This window comes from Phocoena phocoena, chromosome 4 (genome assembly GCF_963924675.1).
Source record: "Phocoena phocoena chromosome 4, mPhoPho1.1, whole genome shotgun sequence".
Lineage (NCBI taxonomy): Eukaryota > Metazoa > Chordata > Mammalia > Artiodactyla > Phocoenidae > Phocoena > Phocoena phocoena.
The window spans coordinates 78,657,760-78,677,454 of record NC_089222.1 but is presented as its reverse complement, the minus strand read 5'-3'; the positions used below and the strand labels follow the sequence as shown (position 1 = coordinate 78,677,454).

Below are 19,695 nucleotides of genomic sequence, written 5' to 3'. Positions count from 1 at the left end.
GTTCTTAACTAATTTTCACTCATTTGAAATTTTCCAGCATTATACTGTCTCATCCAATGATGTGTTATTCTCACTTCCCTGTGACATAAATGTTCTTTTGAACTAGTCTCTGAGACCCAATCCTTCCTTTCTCTATAGCTTTCTGCTTTGCAGGCGGCTGCTGACGCCTGACACCCACAGGGTTAAACCTAGTTGCTGAAGCCACCCCCTCTTCCCCTCCCAGTCCCCCTTTTCACAGTAGCCTGGCAGCTGTCCCAACTGCCTACCGAAGCCAAATGCTTGAAGAGAGAGAGAGTAAGGAGCCAGCCATGAATCTCTTCCAGAAAAATGAGTTCAAGGAAACTCCTTTTTTACCTGTCTCCCCTGAAGAGGTACCACCTCGACCCCCCAGCTTTCCAAAGAAGCCATCTCCGGTGAGTCTTCAGATTCAGTTCTGTCTCTGGTAGGAACAGACTTACTCCTTTGGTTCTCCTCCTTGGCCCCTGGAGCTTCACGCTGAGTTGTGTTAGAGTATTAAAAACTATTCTCTCTTGGAGTTAGAATTAACCTGTAAACCAAACCTAAACAGAAGTTTCCTTTAACTTAGGAGAGGAAGCAGCAGAAAGAGGTAGAGTTCTTCAGTTGGTATCCAGGACTTGGCTATATTTCATTGTATATTCTGAGTTTCTCTGGGGTGGAAAAAAAGCAATTTGAATGTCCAGGGAAACTTGGCAAGTACTCCTTTCTGGAGAACTGTGTGTGATTGTTCTTTCTTCACCAAAAAAAAATCTCAGCCCTTAGTTTCCCCTGTGCACAGAATCTATGCTGACCACCAAGAGAAGTTTTAGAATAGATCTAGTTTCTGTTACTGTGTTCCAGTTTACAGTGGGAGAAAGGACAGAGAAACAAGGAAGTAATAATAATGTTTTACTTTATACACTTGTTAAAGCACTTGCCAATTCTTATTCAATCCTCATATCAAAATCCTGTAAATGGAGAGGATACAGACATACTAGCCAGTATTTACTGAATTCTTACTACAGACAAAGAGGTAACTGTAGTAGTATTCTAGAGGTGGTAGTTTCTTTGGAATAACAAAACTGAAGTATAAAGCCAAGTATAGTGACATGGCCTGGATCAGTATGTTAACACAGCCAGTGACAGTGTTACATAGCTAGTAGAAATGTGTTAACTAAACTTCAGGTTGCATGATTCTCGAGCTGTGAGCTGGGAAGGTAATAAGACTAATTCATATTGTCTTCCAAGCAAGTTTTTATCATACGTTAATGTATATTAATATTTTGGAGGGTTGTTTTTATATATCCATGTGGATAAAAGAATGAATACATTAATTTATTTAGTTATACATTTTCTGGTCCCAAAGAATTTGAGGCTGCTTACAAAGATGTATGTACATCTTATGAATAAGAAAAGGCAATAAAAATCTCATGATAAGATTCGATTGAACCAAGACACATATCTCCATCCCCTTCTCATATTGACTGGGCTATCATAATGGGTAAGGATTTGAAATAGTACATGATGTTCCTTTTATTCTGACTGATACAGTGCATGAAATAGCGTAGTCCTTTTAATGCCCAAAAGGATTAGCATGAAAATGTTATAGAATCTCTCTTTCATAGAAAGAATGGCCATTTAATTTGACAAGATTTAAGAACTCTCTGCCCAAGGTCAAGGTGATCAGTCATCTTACCTTTAGCAATCTGTACTAGGCTCTGTGCCTGGCTTCAGTAGCCACTGAATGGGAAACCTTCATGTTGCTAGGATTTTTCCCAGCACAGTGAATGGGGCAAGTGGAAACAGAAAGGTTAATCCGCACAGTGGAGCTAAGCAGGATACTGACATGTGAGTGTGACTGCCTGGACATCAAGTGCTCCATAGGCCAACTCTTTGTTCTGTTCCTGAAAATAAGTATGATTATTCTCCTCCTCAGAGCCCCAGGCTTTTCATTTAGTACTTGTGGGAAGATGAACAGGTCCTGGTGTCTAGTATCAAGGAATGCCTGAGCAGTTTCATGTTAAATGAATTGAGGAACAAAGTAATATTCAGAATAGCTTCTCACTGCTAAATCAGCGATGCAAGCACTTTTAGTGTGATACTGGCTGTTTCATGAAGAGCAGGGGCCATTGTTTCACATGACCTATCATGGCAACTTAAAATAAATGATTTTTTTCTGTTGTGGAGCAATCTAATGGTTTAAACAGGGAAATACAGTTCATGCTTGAACCATTGCCTTTTTGTTTCTTAGAAAATCTGTGGCTCCAACTATCCACTGAGTATTGTCTTCATTGTGGTGAATGAATTCTGTGAGCGCTTTTCCTATTATGGCATGAAAGGTAATTTTGTGTCCCTGAGTCCTACTCTTCTCCACTCACTCTCACCCCATGTTTGTAACAACCTATCTCATATGCACTTATTTCCCTTATCTACTCTTTCTGCCTTCATCCAATTGGTCCTTTCCTTTGGTGAAGACTTCCAAAAAATGCCTCACAGGATTTCACCTACTAACTCATACAGGCCAAGAACAGAAAGACCAAGTGGAAATCAGAACACAGCCTATGAAAATATAAGTGGAAAAACTCTCATCATCGACATTCCATTCTTCATTTCTGTTCCTCGGGTCTATGGGTTATATCATTGCTGGGAAGGAGAAGGAAGGGATATTAGAAGCCCCATGTTATCTTTTGGATTGGCCTAAATGATGCTATGTACTCCTCATAGGGAGGAGTATTGCATTTGTATACTAAGCATAGCCCCATTTACTCCCACAACTCCAAGGGGCCCTGCTTCTACTGCCCAGCAATCACCCCTCATCACTTCACTGACAGGAGTGTTGAAGGTCAAGATCAACTTCAAAGACCATATCAAATGTTCTTCTGCTCCATAAATCATTTTAATGCATCTATTTTGTTTTGTCTCTCTTTTTTTGCTTCAGCTGTGCTGACCCTGTATTTCCTGTATTTCCTGCACTGGAGTGAAGACACTTCCACATCTGTATACCATGCCTTCAGCAGCCTCTGTTATTTCACTCCCATCCTGGGAGCAGCCATTGCTGACTCATGGTTGGGAAAATTCAAGTAAGGATGATGGGAGGTCACAGTCCAAGAAGCTGCGCATATTAATTGTGCAGAGACTATCACTTCTAGCCTCTTGCTTCCAAGCAAGAACATGCTTATGTCATCCATGACAAATAAGAATCTCTCTCAGACTGACAATACAGAAAGGTTTTGTCTCTTCATTATCAGTTTTTCCAATATTTCTATACCCTTTTCTGTCAGCAGGGTTTTTTTCTTTTATCTAATTTTAATCTTCCATTCTGTAATTTAAGACTAGTTCTTGTTCTGATCTCAGGTGATAGAGATTGCTACCCACAAGAAAATTTATAATTCAATGTAGTTATTTAATATACTATCCATCTCTTCTCTAGATTGAGTCATCCCAACACTTTTACTATCTTCTTATGAATCCCTCTTTTTAGCTCTTTTACCATCTCTGTTTCTCTTCTCTAACCTTCTGTAGTTTATTTCTTAATAAATATCTTCATGAATTAGACTAATGGTCTATTCAGTTCAGTATCTTTTAAGTCCCTGAAAATAGCACCAAGAGATATGTTTGGAATAGTGTTATTTTTGTCCCCTATAACATCATTCTCATGGGCTAGAGATGGCTCTTAGATATCCATCACTCAAGTATTTTCTGTGGACTTGTCATCTATGGAATTGTCTAAATTAGCATTTCTCAAACTGCATTCTGTTGAAAATTGGTTGTATAGGATCTAATGAATGTTATATGGGAACATAAAGCTCTCATAGTCAAATAAGTTTGGAAAATGCTAGGCTGAATAAAGCTAAAAAGGTATCTTTACTGCATGACTTCTTACAGCCTTTAACTTGTGAACTCATACTATAAAATATCCAAGAGGAGGTTATGGTATGTAGTATTTTCCAAACTTATTTAACCGTGGAATATTTTTTCAGGATTTCTTGTGGACCTAGTGTTCACAAGGAATCCTTGGTTTCTATCTCACTTTGGCCTAGATATATTCATTCTTCTAAAGTTTTTAATCAGCACCCAATATAGCACTACAACCACAACTTAGTACTATACACAGTTTCTTGCCTTGGGAAAGATATGGCAGGTGGCTGAGATCTATGTTTGCTCCTTATGTAGTAGTAGTTACCGAGTCCATCCAGATAGAGGGTTGGCACTATGTGCAGAAAGAAAGTATAAACCATGGTATATAGTCTTCATTCAGTTATAGAATAAAAGACTCACATATATCACGTAGTAATTTTATTTATTTTTAAAACGACTTCCTTTAAGATTGAAAAAGTATAGATCTGAGATTTGGTAAGTAATAGCTTCCTGACTATTTCAGAGGAAATTTAGCAACCTCCACTTGTGCCCTCAATCTCAATCCTTTATGAGGTACTTTTAATTTTTTTTGAATTTATTTTTATTGAGGTATAACTTACATAAAGTACACAAATCCAAAAGCCTTAAATGTACAGCTGGATGAATTTTTACAAATGTATCACCGTCACCTAGATCACTCTCCTTGGTGTCTTTGTACCCTCAATACCTCCATCTCTTTCCTTCAAATTCTTCCTCAGAGACACTCTTGTCCTGTACCTAAAAGCAAGGGCAAATATGAGACCTTTAAACAAACAAAATTATTGTTAACCTTTCTTTTTCTATCTTCTTTGTCTTATTACCACTACCTTCAGATTTTTAAAAGAATCAATTATTATTTGTTGCCTTCCTTTCTCACTCTTCATTATCACTCCTTAGGGTAGAGTAATGTAATGCAGTGCAGTAGAATCCAATTAGATTCAACTTAAGCTGATCGGGTTTAATTCAGTAAATGTTTATTGAGCAACTTCTATTTGTCCAAAGAACCATGAGGGATAAAAAGATGAATAAGACATAATACCTGCTTCATGGTGTTCATATTCAACTAGCTTTAATACAAAGCAGATTACAGTAAGTGAAATAATATATAGTATGTCATCTTTTTATCCTATTGAAATTCTTCTCTCTTAGATCACTGGTAATGATCTCTTTGTTATCAAACCCAGTGGTCTTTTCTAAATTCTTCTTCACTTTGAACATGTTTTAACATTTTAGTCTGTTATCACTCCTAAATTCTTGAAACTTCCTGGGCTTCTCTAACACTGTATTTTCTGGTTCTTTTACTTTTTTGGATTCTTCCTTATTTGGCTTTTCTTTTGCTTTTTGTTTACTTTACTCTTTCCTGAATGTAGGCATTTCCCCAGTGTATACCTTTTTTTTTTTTTTTCTATATATTAATTTATTTATTTTTGCTGTGTTGGGTCTTCATTTCTGTGCGAGGGCTTTCTCTTGTGGCAAGCGGGGGCCACTCTTCATCGCGGTGCGCGGGCCACTCACCGCCGCGGCCTCTCCCGTTGCGGAGCACAGGCTCCAGAAGCGCAGGCTCAGTAGCTGTGGCTCACGGGCCCAGTTGCTCCGCGGCACGTGGGATCCTCCCAGACCAGGGCTCGAACCCGTGTCCCCTGCACTAGCAGGCAGACCCCCAACCACCGCGCCACCAGGGAAGCCCCCAGTGTATACCTTTTACCCTCTTCCCTTTCTCCAGATTCTCCCTTAGCAGGCTCTGCGGTGTCAGTTTTACCTATATGCTAATGGCTCCTCAAACTCTGTAATCTTAACCTGTCACTCAAGCGCCCTTATGCATTATAACTGCATGTTAGCATTCATCTCCTGGATATTCCACCTTATCCTCTCTCCTAGCTTTCCTATACTCCCACATCCAATCAGTTTTCAAATTCTGCCAATTCTATTTCTATAATCTCTCTCACATTCTCCCTCCTCAACACTGAATCCCATGGCCATCAATCACCACTACTCTAGTTTTGGTTTTCATTAGCCTCTAAATTGGGCTATTGAAATGGACATGTATGATGTTTTCATTGCTTCCCATATCTTTTGTTCACAATTGAGTCTATGCACTACTGTCAAATTAATCTTCCTAAAAGAAATCTCTGTTCATATTACTACTCTGCTCAAAAATTTCTGCTAACACACTGTCTACTAATCTCATCCAACTTACCTTTCTGCTCTTATTATCATACTCCCTTTCAAAAATGTACACTAGAGAAAAACAAAATACTAATACTTACCTAATGATAAACAGGGACATTTCTTTTCCATGTCTGTTTGCATAGTTTCTACTTCATGGAATCTCCTTCCTCCCCAGCCTTCTATGTCCAAACCCTTTAAGGCTCAGTTCAAATTCCACCTATGCAGTGGAGTATTCTCTGCCCCTCACCTTTCACCACTAGCCAGAAGTAATCTAAAGTTCTCTGAACTCCTTATTTTTTACCCTCATGTGACATTTACCAAACTCTGTCTTATCATAACTATTGTATATGAATTTAATACCTTCTTCAGACACTTAGAAAACAAAGTCTCATTTATATTTTTATCCACAGCACCTAGAACAAGTGCCTGGTACATAACAGGCCCACAGCACAGCAAGTGTTTCAATTAATAAATTTAGTCACCCTCAGATACTCAAATGTAGGCACAAGACTGAGGTAGGTGTGGGCAGGTGTGAAGATGACTTATTTTGTTGTGGGTATTGTGATTGCTTTTTTTTTTTTTTTAATCTCTACTTCAGCTACTTTTTTAAAATAAATTTATTTATTTATTTTTGGCTTAAAACCAGATTCATTTATTATATCACAATTCTGTAAGTGAGAAGTTGGAGCCAGTCAGTTGGCTCACAGGTCTGGGTGTCTCCTAGGTTGGACTCTGGGTAATAATCTACCACCAGCCTCATTCGTTGTTGGCTGAATTCATTTCCTTGTCATTGTAGGTGCTTATTTTCTTGCCATCATTCAGGTGGAGGTGTCCCCTTTCCTTGACACATGGTTCTTTCCATATTCAGGCTATCAGTATGGTATATCAAACCCTTCTCGAACTTTGAATCTCTTCCCCTTCTGTTACCAGAGAAAAGTCTCTGCTTTTAAGGGCTCATATGATTAGATCAGGCTCATCTAGTTAATCTCACTATCTTACTGTCAATTGTGTCATATAATATAACATAATTAAAGAAGTGACATCTCATTATAGTCATAGGTTCCAGGGATTAGGGTGAGACATCACTGGCACCATGGCATATGACAATAAGGGGTAGTGACAAAGAGCATTCTTATGTCAACATCTGCTTTGTGCCTCAAGAGTAATAGCCTTGATTACCTTTGACACTTGATAATAATAAAAGAAATATTTTAGGTCTTCCCTGGTGGCGCAGTGGTTGAGAGTCCGCCTGCCGATGCAGGGGACACGGGTTCGTGCCCCGGTCCGGGAGGGTCCCACATGCCGCGGAGCGGCTGGGCCCGTGAGGCATGGCCGCTGAGCCTGTGCTCCGCAACGGGAGAGTCCACAACAGTGAGAGGCCCGCGTACCACAAAAAAAAAAAAAAAAAAAAAAATTTAAATAATATGGGCATTTTTATTTGATGATAACATTTTAAATTAATTCCTGAAATAGAAGAACACCAACATTTGTGAAAATATGAGAAAAGTTCTGTCCGTTTATAGTAAAGAAAATATTTCCTCTTTTTGAACAAAGATGATTTTTTGAAGCTGTGTAAAAAAAGAAATAGGATTATAAAAATATCTAAGTCCCAAGGTTCCAATGATTCTGCTAGGTGTGTGACTTTCTGGATAGTTTCCTTTTTCCTAAGGAAGGAGCTATTTGAGCATCGTGTAACTTTCCACCATTAATTCTCTTGGAGCACGAAATTATCACCTCTGTGTATCCTCTGTACTGCATCCAGGGCAACCACACTCACATATTAAGGTAGCAGGCCCAGCATTTATCTATAAATTTAGAGCCTTTCTCACTGTGAAAACATTATGGACTAATAAAAAACATCTAGGAATTGTTATGAGTTGCCTGAGATACTTTCCCCATAAATTTTTAAATTATTACTTAATTTTGATATTTCTTTCTTTGGAAATAGATTCTCTGTTGATTTTACAAGAAACCATAAATTCTTAAGGAGTGATCAGTCAACTGTTTGCTTTGCACTATTTCAAGCAAACGACAATATTACATGACAATAAAGCAGTGAACTTCTTAAATTAGACATGTGCATTAAAACAAACCCTTCCTGGTTGGAAACCCAAGTGACTGTCATTAGCCACTTTAGTATCACAGCAGGTTACACAAATTATTATTACATTTAATTAGCATTCTGACAAATTGAGGAATTCTTTACCTGCATTCAGATTACATACAGAAAATGATTTGAAAGCATTTCCTGCTGTGAAAACACTAAAGCAAATCAAAGAAATCAGCTCCAATCTTATCTTTATCTTGACTGTGTTGGGTCTTCGTTGCTGTGTGCGGGCTTTCTCTAGTTGCGGCGAGCGGGCTTCTCATTGCGGTGGCTCTCTTGTTGCAGAGCATGGGCTCTAGGTGCATGGGCTTCAGTAGTTGTGGCACACGGGCTCAGTAGTTGTGGTGCACAGGCTTAGTTGCTCCGTGACATGTGGGATCTTCCCGGACCAGGGCTCGAACCTGTGTCCCCTGCACTGGCAGGCGGATTCTTAACCATTTTGCCACCAGGGAAGCCCTGTGGTTGCTTTTTAAATAACAAAACTCTTTGGGGATGAATTGGTATCTCTTTCTGAGAGAAAGTGAGTTGGAGAAAACATGAGTAACTTGTTCTATCGGAGTGTGTGTGAGCTCACATGTACAAAAACAATGATGACAGCAACATAAGAATATAAGTATTTAAAACTCCTCTCCTTTTCTTCAGATGTTATCTTCAGGATGAAAAACATCCTATAACATTAGAAACATCTGAATTTAGTAAACAACTTCTATTAAAAGTGCTTCCTCTGTTTGCAGTCACAGAATCATAGCTTTGTTAAGAGAAAATGGGTACCCAGAGTCCCTGACTCTTGTATAAGGAACTCGCTATGTCAGGAAAGAGGTGAACCTTCCTTCAGGGCTACACACAGGAAAGAGTAGCCAGTGGATATACAATGGAAAAGAAAATTTTTAAGCATGGACACTGGATTTTCATTATTTCTATAAACATCTACTGAGAGGGTTAATTACATGCTCAGATGCAATTTTTTTTTTTTTTTTTTGCGGTACGCGGGCCTCTCACTGTTGTGGCCTCTCCCATTGCGGAGCACAGGCTCCGGACGCGCAGGCTCAGCGGCCATGGCTCACGGGCCCAGTTGCTCCGCGGCATGTGGGATCTTCCCGAACCGGGGCACAAACCCGTGTCCCCTGCATCGGCAGGCGGACTTTCAACCACTGCGCCACCAGGGAAGCCCCAGATGCAATTTTTGATGCTTAGTTGCTTTTAAGAGAGAATAACATTTTTAGTCATAGTCCCTAGTGTTGGTTTTTACCTTGTGACCTGTGCCTATTACTCTGGACTCCTGATCATGGCAATCACTAAAAGCCACTCTCTTAAATGTGTTTATTGCCAAATATGCTTTTGGATGTCTTCTCTACAATTTCTAGGGGTTTTTTGAGTGTGTCTATAGCATGTCCTTCCCCCACTATTTTTTTTTTTTTGTCTCATCAGAGCTGACCCTCTTAATGCTAGGTCTCTTCCTCTGCCATCAGAGGAAGTATGTATAATAATATATGCCTACTGCACATACTCCTTCTCAGTTCCTAAGCTTTAATTAATGTCTCTGGCTTTTGATATTCTTACAGTTAAATAAAATTTAAAACTTCTTTCTCTTCCCTTTCCTTTTTCCACATTAACTTGTTCATGATAAAATTGAAGGAATGCTGGGCTGTAAGAAAGTGGAAGTTCTAGACCTAGTCCTAATACTAATTAGAATGTCACCTTAAAAATATCCTTTGACTTCTCTGGATTTCACTTTCCTCATTTGCAAATGGAAGATTGGTCAAGTCTATCTAAAACAGATCTGTGTCCTGTGGTTGGGATTGTAATGACCCCAGTGACTCCATTTCAAATGCAGAATTTCCAAGTCTCTCTTGACTTCTCTCTCCTTCTGTTAAAGTTCTCTGCCATTAGCTTCCTGTCTTATATTCTTCACATTCTAGACTAATTCCCTGAATCTTTCACCTAGAAGGTTGCCTGTTTTCCTTTTAAGGCACTTACACTTCTCTCATTCATTTAGTCCAACAACCTGATATTGCCCTGTTCTCCCAACGCAGACTATCACTCCAGCTCAGACTCCTTTTGTTTTTTCTCTGTGATGATTTAGCATAGATCATCTATTTTGTGTTCATAATTTTTGGCCTTTTTTTCAGTCCCTTTTTATTCCCTTTCTTTCTATTCATTCTTTTTATTCCAATGAAGGAAACTTTTCTCCAGAAGACACTACAAGGCCTTTTGGAAAAGGCTGCCCCTTCCCCTAATATTAATTAGCCCTGGTTTAGTCACTCAGCTTTCTTATCCCCTGCTTCCCATTATAAACCCTCTAAGATCCCTTCCCTGGAGAGCCAACCTAGGAAGATTAGGCATTTAGAATGAGAAATCCACATTCTGAGATTTCTGACATCTCCAGCCTCTCTCTGCTACCTTCATTCCATTCTTTATATTCCACATTAGCATATAACACTTCAAAGTCACAGAAGTAAGCTATATAATTTCCAAGGTTCCTTCTAGTATTAATATTCTACTTATATAGAGAGAGAATACTGGTGTCCTAATACAAATAATACACATTGTATATTTGGTAGTATGCCGTGTTTCAGTGTGTATATCTCTACATATGTTCTTACTGGAATTCCTCACTCTTCTACTTCCTGTTTGTCATTCAGATTTTTTGGAAAAAAAAGCATAACAACAAGTCCCTATCAACTGCATAAGCTATATCACTGGAAAGTCTGTTCAAAGACCCTGGTTCCTTTCTTACCCTTGGGAAATTGTCCATGAGGAAACTGTGGTGGGGATTACAATTAACCCAAGTGTTCAGACTGAACCTGAGAGCCCTTTACCTCTCTATATATCCCAGTGATTGTGTTTAGAGAAAGTTCTTTGTGTTAACCATCCCTTTTTTCCTGTTTGTGTGACATTCTTTCTTGACCCTTATGGATTTCTAGAGCCAAAGACATTCCTTGGAAGAAACCTCAGGTCAAAGTATCCTGTTCTTCTGGTTCTCCTTACTTAAAACATTATCGCTGGCTACAAATCCAACCTGGTCATGACATATCTACACAAGATCAGGGGTACTCGGTGTTTGTGTGGGGTTAGTGAGGGAAAAGAGAGAGCAGGTATGAGAAAGGAATGTCCATTATCTCTAACACTACAGGGTAAATAGTTACTGTCTCTTTTTCTAGACTGTTTGTTTCATTCACCATTATTATTTCTATTTGCATATCTCAGGTAATTCTTTCCTCCTCCACCCCCTCCTCCTGCCGCTCCATTTATCCTGGCACTGAGAACAGTATGAACTCTGAGTCTGTAATTACTCAAATCTCTGAATTCTGTTTGTAGACTGACTGATTTAACTCTCTCAACAGGACAATCATCTATCTCTCCTTGGTGTATGTGCTTGGCCATGTGATCAAGTCCATGGGTGCCTTACCAATACTGGGGGGACAAATGTTACACACGTGAGTAAAATCATGGAATAAACTAAACCACTTTTCCTCCATTGGGCAAGTAAATGTCTCACACATTCATTACAGATGTTTTTCTGTCTTCTTACCAATGATGTCCCTTTATTTTCCAATCTGTTTTAATACCAAATTGGTTAAGGAAAAAACTTTGACCAGTTGAACTCTCCTGCTTTATGTGAGCTCATTTGTTTTTATTAAATATCTGGGGACTAGTAGAATGCCCAGTTAGTATCCTTTTGATAAAAACTCTTCATGTGCTTGAAGACATTAAAACCTTCATGCCCTCCATATTCCCTCACCTATTCACCCATCCACACATTGTACCTTTACCAGAGTTAAAAAAAACTGTCTGTGATATTTCCTTATAATACATTGTAGAATTCATTTTCAAAGCTTGGATTATTTCCATTTATGTGTAGTTCCATATATTCCAGTTTCTCTCTCCCTCTTTATTAAGCTCTTGATGTTTATGATGCCAGAGACTCTGGAAAGATTCTGATGTCTCTTGGTTCAGTCAGTAGAGAAGATTAGAGTTGTTCAAGAAGCAGGTTGTACATATTCATGTTTATACTGTGCCTATTTGTGTATTTTCCAATGAGTTAAGAATTTTGTTTGAAATTTAATAAATATTAGATACTTCCTTATTTTTGTCCCCTCAGAAATCAGTGACACTACTCCTATTAGTTATGACTAGTTTAACATTTTATTTTGTGGTTACTAAGGATATGTGGGATAAGGGTTCACAAGGTCATTCTATTGAAGTGTCCCTTTGACTAAGACAAGATTGAGAACCAGTGCTTTAACTTTGGAGTTCCTTCAGTATCTGCTTCTATCTGTTGTGCACAAGGGGTAAATGAAACTATCAGGGACAAATCTCACCATGTAATGTATACTTTCTGGCAGAAACTCAAGGATTATAAGTGTACCTGAGTCTCCCCTAGGACTGAAGGCATATGGAAAATGCCCACAGTGTAGAAATGTGAAGGAGGTCTTTGCCCTTGTACACATTTTTTTTCTCTTGTAGCTCTATATTTTATTTCTACAGTTGTGTTTAGTATCAATATGGTTAGTACTCTCACCTCTCCATTTCAGAGTCCTATCAATGGTCGGATTGAGTCTAATAGCTTTGGGGACAGGAGGTATCAAACCCTGTGTGGCAGCTTTTGGTGGAGACCAGTTTGAAGAAAAACATGTAAGAGTCCTGTAATTTCTGTGTTTTTCAAGAATGTAGAGCAGGCATCAAACGGCAGGTAACCATTTGCCAAGATTGAAGTGATCCACTAGTCAGATCATATCTGAGGAGCTGTGTTCAGTGCTGGGTACTGGTCATTAATAGAGGGAAAAACTGCAACATTTCAAAGGAAAGTGACCAGGGTGGTAGATGGACTAAAAGATGCTCTTATGAAGAAAGGTTGAGGGAAATGGTGATATTTATAGCCTGGATAAGATAAGAATTAAAGAGAATATCTTAGTTGTCTATAGATATTTGAAGGATATCAGTAATTAAACCAAAGATCAATGGCTGAAAGCTATAGGAAGCTAGCTTCTGGTTTGATGGAAAGAAAAACTTCAAATAGTTGGAAGTAGCGAGTTTACTCTCACTTGAGGTACTTAAGAAGATACATGGTAATTACTTTGGGAATGGGAGGTGATGAGTAGTACGGAGATGATTTAAGCATCTCTAGCTTTGAGATTCTATGAAAGGGGAAAAGGACCATTTGGAATAAAACAGAATGAGTTTCTCTAGATGAACCTGTCTGGATGATCATTCCTTCTTTTCCTAAATACTTGCCACTGTCAGTGGGAGGGGAAAACAGTATGAATAAAGGTAAAAATGGGCCTGTATAAGGAAGCAGTGACAACTAGGCAAGGGAAGTAGTCTATTCTTAGATCAGCCAACATTTCTAGCTTCCTCTTTTTTCCTCTCAGTTTTCTTTTTTGGCTGTCTTCATGTATTATTCCCTCTTCTGTAGCTGGTTACCATGTTTCTGGGTTTTCACTCTGTTCTTTCTCTGTGTCCTGTCTTCCTTCATGTCTCTAACCCTTCAGACCATTTGAGTTATTTTATATTCTTTATCTGCCTGAGGGTCCATAGATCATAATTGCTTGCTGACGTTGGAGAAATAACCAACCTCTGGCAAGTGGGATTCTATGCACAATGAACTATACCCATAGATTGGTGTAATGAGTTTAAATGGGGACCAGAAGAGGAAGCAAAACACACCATAAATAGAAAATGAGGATTGTGCTGATGTGTCAGGAAAAGATCTGGGTGTCAGAATGAAGCACAGAAGTGCACAATGAATAAAGCATCAGCAACTGTATTTGAAAATTGCTTCATTTTGTAACTGCTCCACAAAGATATTTCAATAATAGTACAAACCCACCTCCAGGTTTCCACCAGCCATTTCCAAGCCCACAGACATCCTTTTATACTCTTTGGCAGACTTCCCATAAACATTAGGTAAATTATCCTGTTTGACGGACAATTTACTCCACTGTCCCATGTTCTAGTCCTATTCCTACCACACATTCCATAAAATCAATTACTTAGTTTAATCACTCAATCACTTAATAAATTCAGTTAATAAACATTTATTGTCTGTAGTATAACAGGTACTATGCTAGTGGGGATTACAGAAAATAATAAGATACAATTTCTGCCCTAAAGGAACTCAACCTACAGAAAGAAACAGACATTTAATGCAAAGAAACTAATATTAGAATAGATATGTATAGGACACAGTACATAGGCATAGTGTACAAGATGATCATTTTTGCCAAGATAAAGGGGTAAAAAAATGTTAAAGATGCTTGTACTAGGGTTTGAAAGATAGGGAAATGTTTGTCTGGGGTCAGCGAGATATGTGTTAAAATATCTGATATGATATTCACATACACATTCTCAGAGGCAGTGCCTGAATCTGTCTCTGTGTATGTACCTCTCGCTTAGTCTGAACGTGAGGTAGGGCGTGGAGCTAGAAGGCATATTGCACTGATGATTTGGCCTTTTTTTTTTCAGGCAGAGGAACGGACTAGGTACTTCTCAGTCTTCTACCTCTCCATCAATGCAGGGAGCTTGATTTCTACATTTGTCACACCCATGCTGAGAGGTTGGTATCTTTTCTGAGGGACTCTGTATAAGCTTTACTCAGGCCAGCCAGAAATCTGTTCAAGGCTTCCTCCTGTCCATCTTCTCCTTTTATAAGGGTTTGAAAATCTGAGAGAATTTCTTTTAACCTTGCTTTGTCTGGCCCAAAAGAAGGATTGTGGATTAGGTGATGGGAAGAAAGAGGATGGCTATGTCTATGACCTCAAAAACCTGAGCTTACAGAATAGAACATCAAAGACTTAAGATTCCGAATTAATTTGTTTTGTTTTGTTTTGTTTTCCTGTAGGAGATGTGCAATGTTTTGGGAAAGACTGCTATGCATTGGCTTTTGGAGTTCCAGGATTGCTTATGGTGATAGCTCTTGGTAAGTGCAGTGGGGCAAAGGAAACTAATAGCCACTGATGCCTTCCACATGTAAAGGGTGATGTAAGCACTTTACACAAACTATTTCATTCAGTCCTCACACTAACCTATTAGGTAAGTGTTATTATAGGGGTTTTCCCTAGACGTTGGAGATAAATTAACTGAATAAAGTCAGAAACCTCAAAAAAAAAGTGCCCAAGGTTACATAACTAATAAGAAGTTTCCTAGAGAGCTTTAAGAAAGACTGATCCCTGGACCCTATGTAGGACTAATTAAATCAGGATCTCTGTGGGATAAGGCCTTGGCATCTGTAATTTTTTAAGTATCTAGGTGATTCTAATGTGTAGTCAAGGTTGAGATGTACTGATCTACACTACAGTATATAATGAAGCAAGGAAAATAATTAATCCTTCCTTTTGAACTAGCTTATTTCATCTGATGGTTATTTATCTGGTAATTGAAAGACTTTTAAAATTCGTTGGGCCTTTTAAAGTAGCTTCTAGGTTTAGCCGTTTCTGCCCTGCTCTGCAATGCTCCCAAGAAGTTTGCTCTTAAGCAAAGAGAATAAGAGGAGTTGGATAAGTAGGGGGAAACTGATGCAACTTAGATCAAGTGGCATTCTCTTTACCACAGGGAACCCAGCAATGGAAGTGGAAGGGGGATGTGTGTGTTGCTTAGTTTACACAGCCTAAGGGGAAACTTGGACATGATTGTTTCTAATCATTGACCTGGAAACCTGTTCTCACACTGAGCCTTTGGGTGACACCCCCCACTGGAAGATATCCAGTCCAAACACATAAAGAGCTCAATAGAGGATAAAGAGCCCAGAGACTCAATGTTCCATCTGATTATTTTCTACTGGGGGTTGGGGGGGGGGGCTAATATTATTATATCAGATTGCAATTCCAATTCCAAGGAAATTTATACGTAATTCCTGGAGCCCTGTGATAATACATTCTCTGCTTCCTTCTCCCTTTGAAGCCAAATATTTTCCTGGTTTTCCTCTGATTAGTACTATGTCTTTTTCTCTGGATCATTGCACAATAATATTATTTACATATCAGAGTAATTATGAAGATCAAAAGAGATGCTGTAATGGAAATGTTTAATAAATTATGAAATGTTAAATAAGTGTTAGCTGTCATCATTAGTCAGCTGCTTCAATTTTCTGGGTACTAATAAGTCAGTTCTCTGACTTTTCACTATAATTTAATTTATTCATTTGATTTTTTCACTCATTAATTTGATAGACATTGACTTAATGAGCCGTTTATGTGTCAGATTCTGTGCTAGGTTTTGGGGTCACACTGGTGAATTAGATAGCTACAGAATTCATGCTTTCAAAGAATTTATTTGGTCCAGCAGGAGGAGGGAGACAGATAAGAAAACAGGAAATTTCAATATAGTATGATTACTGTCACAGCTGGTGAAATACAGAGAAAGCTATAGGAACACATAAGAGGGATATCTGACTAAGACTTCCAGGGTCAGGAAAGAAATGATGTGTAAGGTAAGACCTAAAGGATTAGCAGCAATTAATTCAAAGATTAATCAAAGAAAAGATTGAAAGTGAAACAGAAATAGGACACGGTATCTGTAAGACAAGGAGATGAGAAATAGTAGGACATATTTGAAGGCCTTAAAGGAATTCAAATTGCCTGGAGCATAAATGGAAAGATAGAGAGGAGAAATTGACAGAAACTAGATAATGAAGGGCCTTTTAACCTACTAAGGAATTAGAACTTTATCAGGAGACTAGTAGGGAGCTTCAAAAGGATTTTGAATAGAGGAATGATGGTTAGATTTTTATTTTTCAGTGGTATTTCTGACTGTAATGTGGAGAAAAAATGGGTTAAGGGTGAGACAAGGATACCCTTTGTCTTGATTACTGAATTTTGGTACTCCCTTAAATTTTGTGCTCAAAGGTGAGTGCCTCACTTAGCTCACCCTCCTTGGCCCTGACAGAATTGACAAACTTGATATGATAAGATGTGTGAAAGTAAGGGTGAAGAAAAGCCAAGATTGAATGTAGGGCTCTGGCTTGAGCAAATGGTGGATAGTAGGGTCATTAACTGATAATAAGGAAGAAGAGGTTTGGGGCAATACTAATGAATTAGTTTTGGACATGTTACATTTTAGATGTCCTTGGAACATTTAATTGGGAGTATCAAACATTTATTTGGAAATACACGTTTAAAGTTCAGAAGAAATGTTTCAGCTATAAAGATCTGGAGCTATTAATATATGTATAGCAATTAATTCATGAAAATGGATGGAATAACTAAGAGATAATAAGAGTACGGTAAAAAGACAGCAAGGATAGAACCGTGAGGAACACTGGTATTTAAAAGACAGTCAAATGATCTAAGCACCAGGAATTAGAGATAAACAAGTTATGGTACCTATTTGCAAGGAATTTTATTTTCCTGGTAAAGATACAGATAAGTGAACAATGAAGTTCTGTTCACTGTGATAAGTGCAGAAATAATGATATCTACAAGGAAGTGCAGCAAAGGCATGAGTAACTAGGTTGCACTGAAGTTATTCAAGTAAAGATTCACAAAAGAAAAGTTGGGGAATGGCTCTCCAGGTAGGAAAAAAACAGTGCAAATGGAGAGGCAAAAATTGTATTTTGAGAACCAGGGTGATTTCATTAATGCCAGAATCAAATTAAGGGGCAATCTCTATGGCATAAACCTTTAGAATAATGTTTCAAATTTGTATGGGAATGAGTCTTAATGTAACGAAAACTTAATAATGATTATTTTCTCCAATATATAGATTGTCAATTCTTTGTTATGTATTTATATTATTAAATGAGATTATTCAGTGTTGAGCATACCTTTATACAAGCCAGCATTTACTTGTAAGTTCTTGTATTTCCTTTACAATAAAAATGTGTTAAGGGTCAAATTTTGTATTTGAATTAGGTAAAGGGTTCAACAGTTAACAACAAAAAGACAGGCAAAGAGGGGAAACCCACAAATGAGACTAAGAAGGAATGGCCAAAGTGATAGTTGTTCTATCTTGGCTACCAAGAGGATTTCAAGAAGGGACTCATTCAGAGTAACAAATGTTACTGACTGGGAAAGCAAGATAAGGGTGGAAAATGTCCATTAAATATAGTGAAAAGAGGGTCATTGATTTGATGATATCATCTATGGTAGATTGGTGGAGATTCGAGACTAATTAGAGTAAATTGGGAAGTGAATAAGAGGGATGAAAGGGAAGACAGTATTTATAGCTGAAAGGCGACATGGAGTCAAGAGAGGATGTTGAGCATGCTTGAATGTCATTAGGAAGACTCCAGTAAAGAAACATGTTGAAGATGTAGGATAAAACAGTATAATCACTATGAAAGCACACATGGCACAATTGCCTTTATACAGGAGGAGGAACATCAATCACCCTCACCTAAATGGAGAGAGGAGAGGATGGGTGTGGATACAGAAGTTAATAGATTTGGTGGCAAGAAGTTGAGGGGGTTTTCATTTGAAGCTTTCTATCTTCTTTGTGAAGTAAGAGGCAACATCTACTAGTGGGAGGAGATGGTAGAGAAACTCAAGGTCCCTACTCAGCTTCTTTAGTTAAGTGGTCTTGAAATTTAAATGTGAACTTGTCAAGGTCTTCCTTTTATCACTTCACTGTCACTTTTTAGACCAGAATTCCTGAGAATTTCAGCCTCTTTTTAGGATCATTCTTAGTTTCAAGAGCAGTCTATTTCCTGTCCAAAATCTTCCACTTATCTAGATACCTCTTTATCTGCCCACTGGTCTCCCAGGATTAGCATTCTTTTCTCTGAACTATTTTTTCTATCAACAGTAAGAAGGCTGTGGTAGGTAAAGGGTGCTATTTGGAGAAGCTTTGGGAAAACTGAGAGGATAAATAAAGAAAAAGTGGTAGAGTGAATCTGACTGAGAGGAATGGAGAAATTAGAAAGTTAAGATAGAGAAAAGTAAGGTGATTCAGGCATTCTAGGTGTAAGGATATTGGAAATTGCTACTGGTCACTGAGAAAAGCATCTTGGGTAGAAGATCTACTAGAGGGGCATCTGGCTAGAGCTGGGAAGTCCATTCAGGAGGAAAGTACATCTGGGAGGGTACCAAGATGGAGGTTTCTCACGGACTTTAGTTAAATTTAATAAACTTGAAAAAAATTTACTTTTTTATAATTATAAAACTAATATCTCATTGCTGATAAAATAAAGGAGAAAATAAGAAAATTAAATTCACCTATAGATAACTGTGGAGATGTGGTTAAAGGATAAAGATGGGCGTTGAGGGAAAGAGAATGAGCTCAAGAACAGAAATAGAACAGAAAAGAATTTTTCATAGGAATGATAAATAGTGGTTAGAGGATAAGGTGCCAAATGGAGAATAATGAAAGGTAAAGTGGAAAGTGGTAGGTTGAGGGGGAGCTCCATTGCAGACAGGGGCCACCTCTTTTTTATCTTTATTACCAGTAGTATCTAGCAGAGTGTGTAATGCAAGAATGAATGAATGAGGTGCTTTATGGTGGTTAAGAGTATAGATTCTTGAGTCAGGCCTCAGGTCAAAAATGCAGTTTCTGGCACTTTCTTATACAGATTGCTTAATTTCTTTAATCCT

At 38.3% G+C, this 19,695-nt stretch overlaps 1 protein-coding gene across 2 annotated transcripts in view; it reads left to right on the top strand.

The window, feature by feature from the left end:
* Positions 1–287: 287 nt before the first annotated feature.
* SLC15A2 (solute carrier family 15 member 2) overlaps positions 288–19,695 on the top strand; it is a 35,620-nt gene continuing 16,212 nt past the window's right edge. The window contains exons 1-7 of one of the 2 annotated variants that reach the window (XM_065876544.1): positions 288–413; positions 2,249–2,336; positions 2,936–3,077; positions 11,515–11,607; positions 12,706–12,805; positions 14,636–14,726; positions 15,012–15,089. In XM_065876544.1, the coding sequence (XP_065732616.1) occupies positions 309–413; positions 2,249–2,336; positions 2,936–3,077; positions 11,515–11,607; positions 12,706–12,805; positions 14,636–14,726; positions 15,012–15,089 (697 nt within the window). In that variant the 5' untranslated portion in view covers positions 288–308. The remainder of the gene's footprint in view (positions 414–2,248; positions 2,337–2,935; positions 3,078–11,514; positions 11,608–12,705; positions 12,806–14,635; positions 14,727–15,011; positions 15,090–19,695) is intronic. The other variant, XM_065876545.1, reaches the window with a different exon arrangement.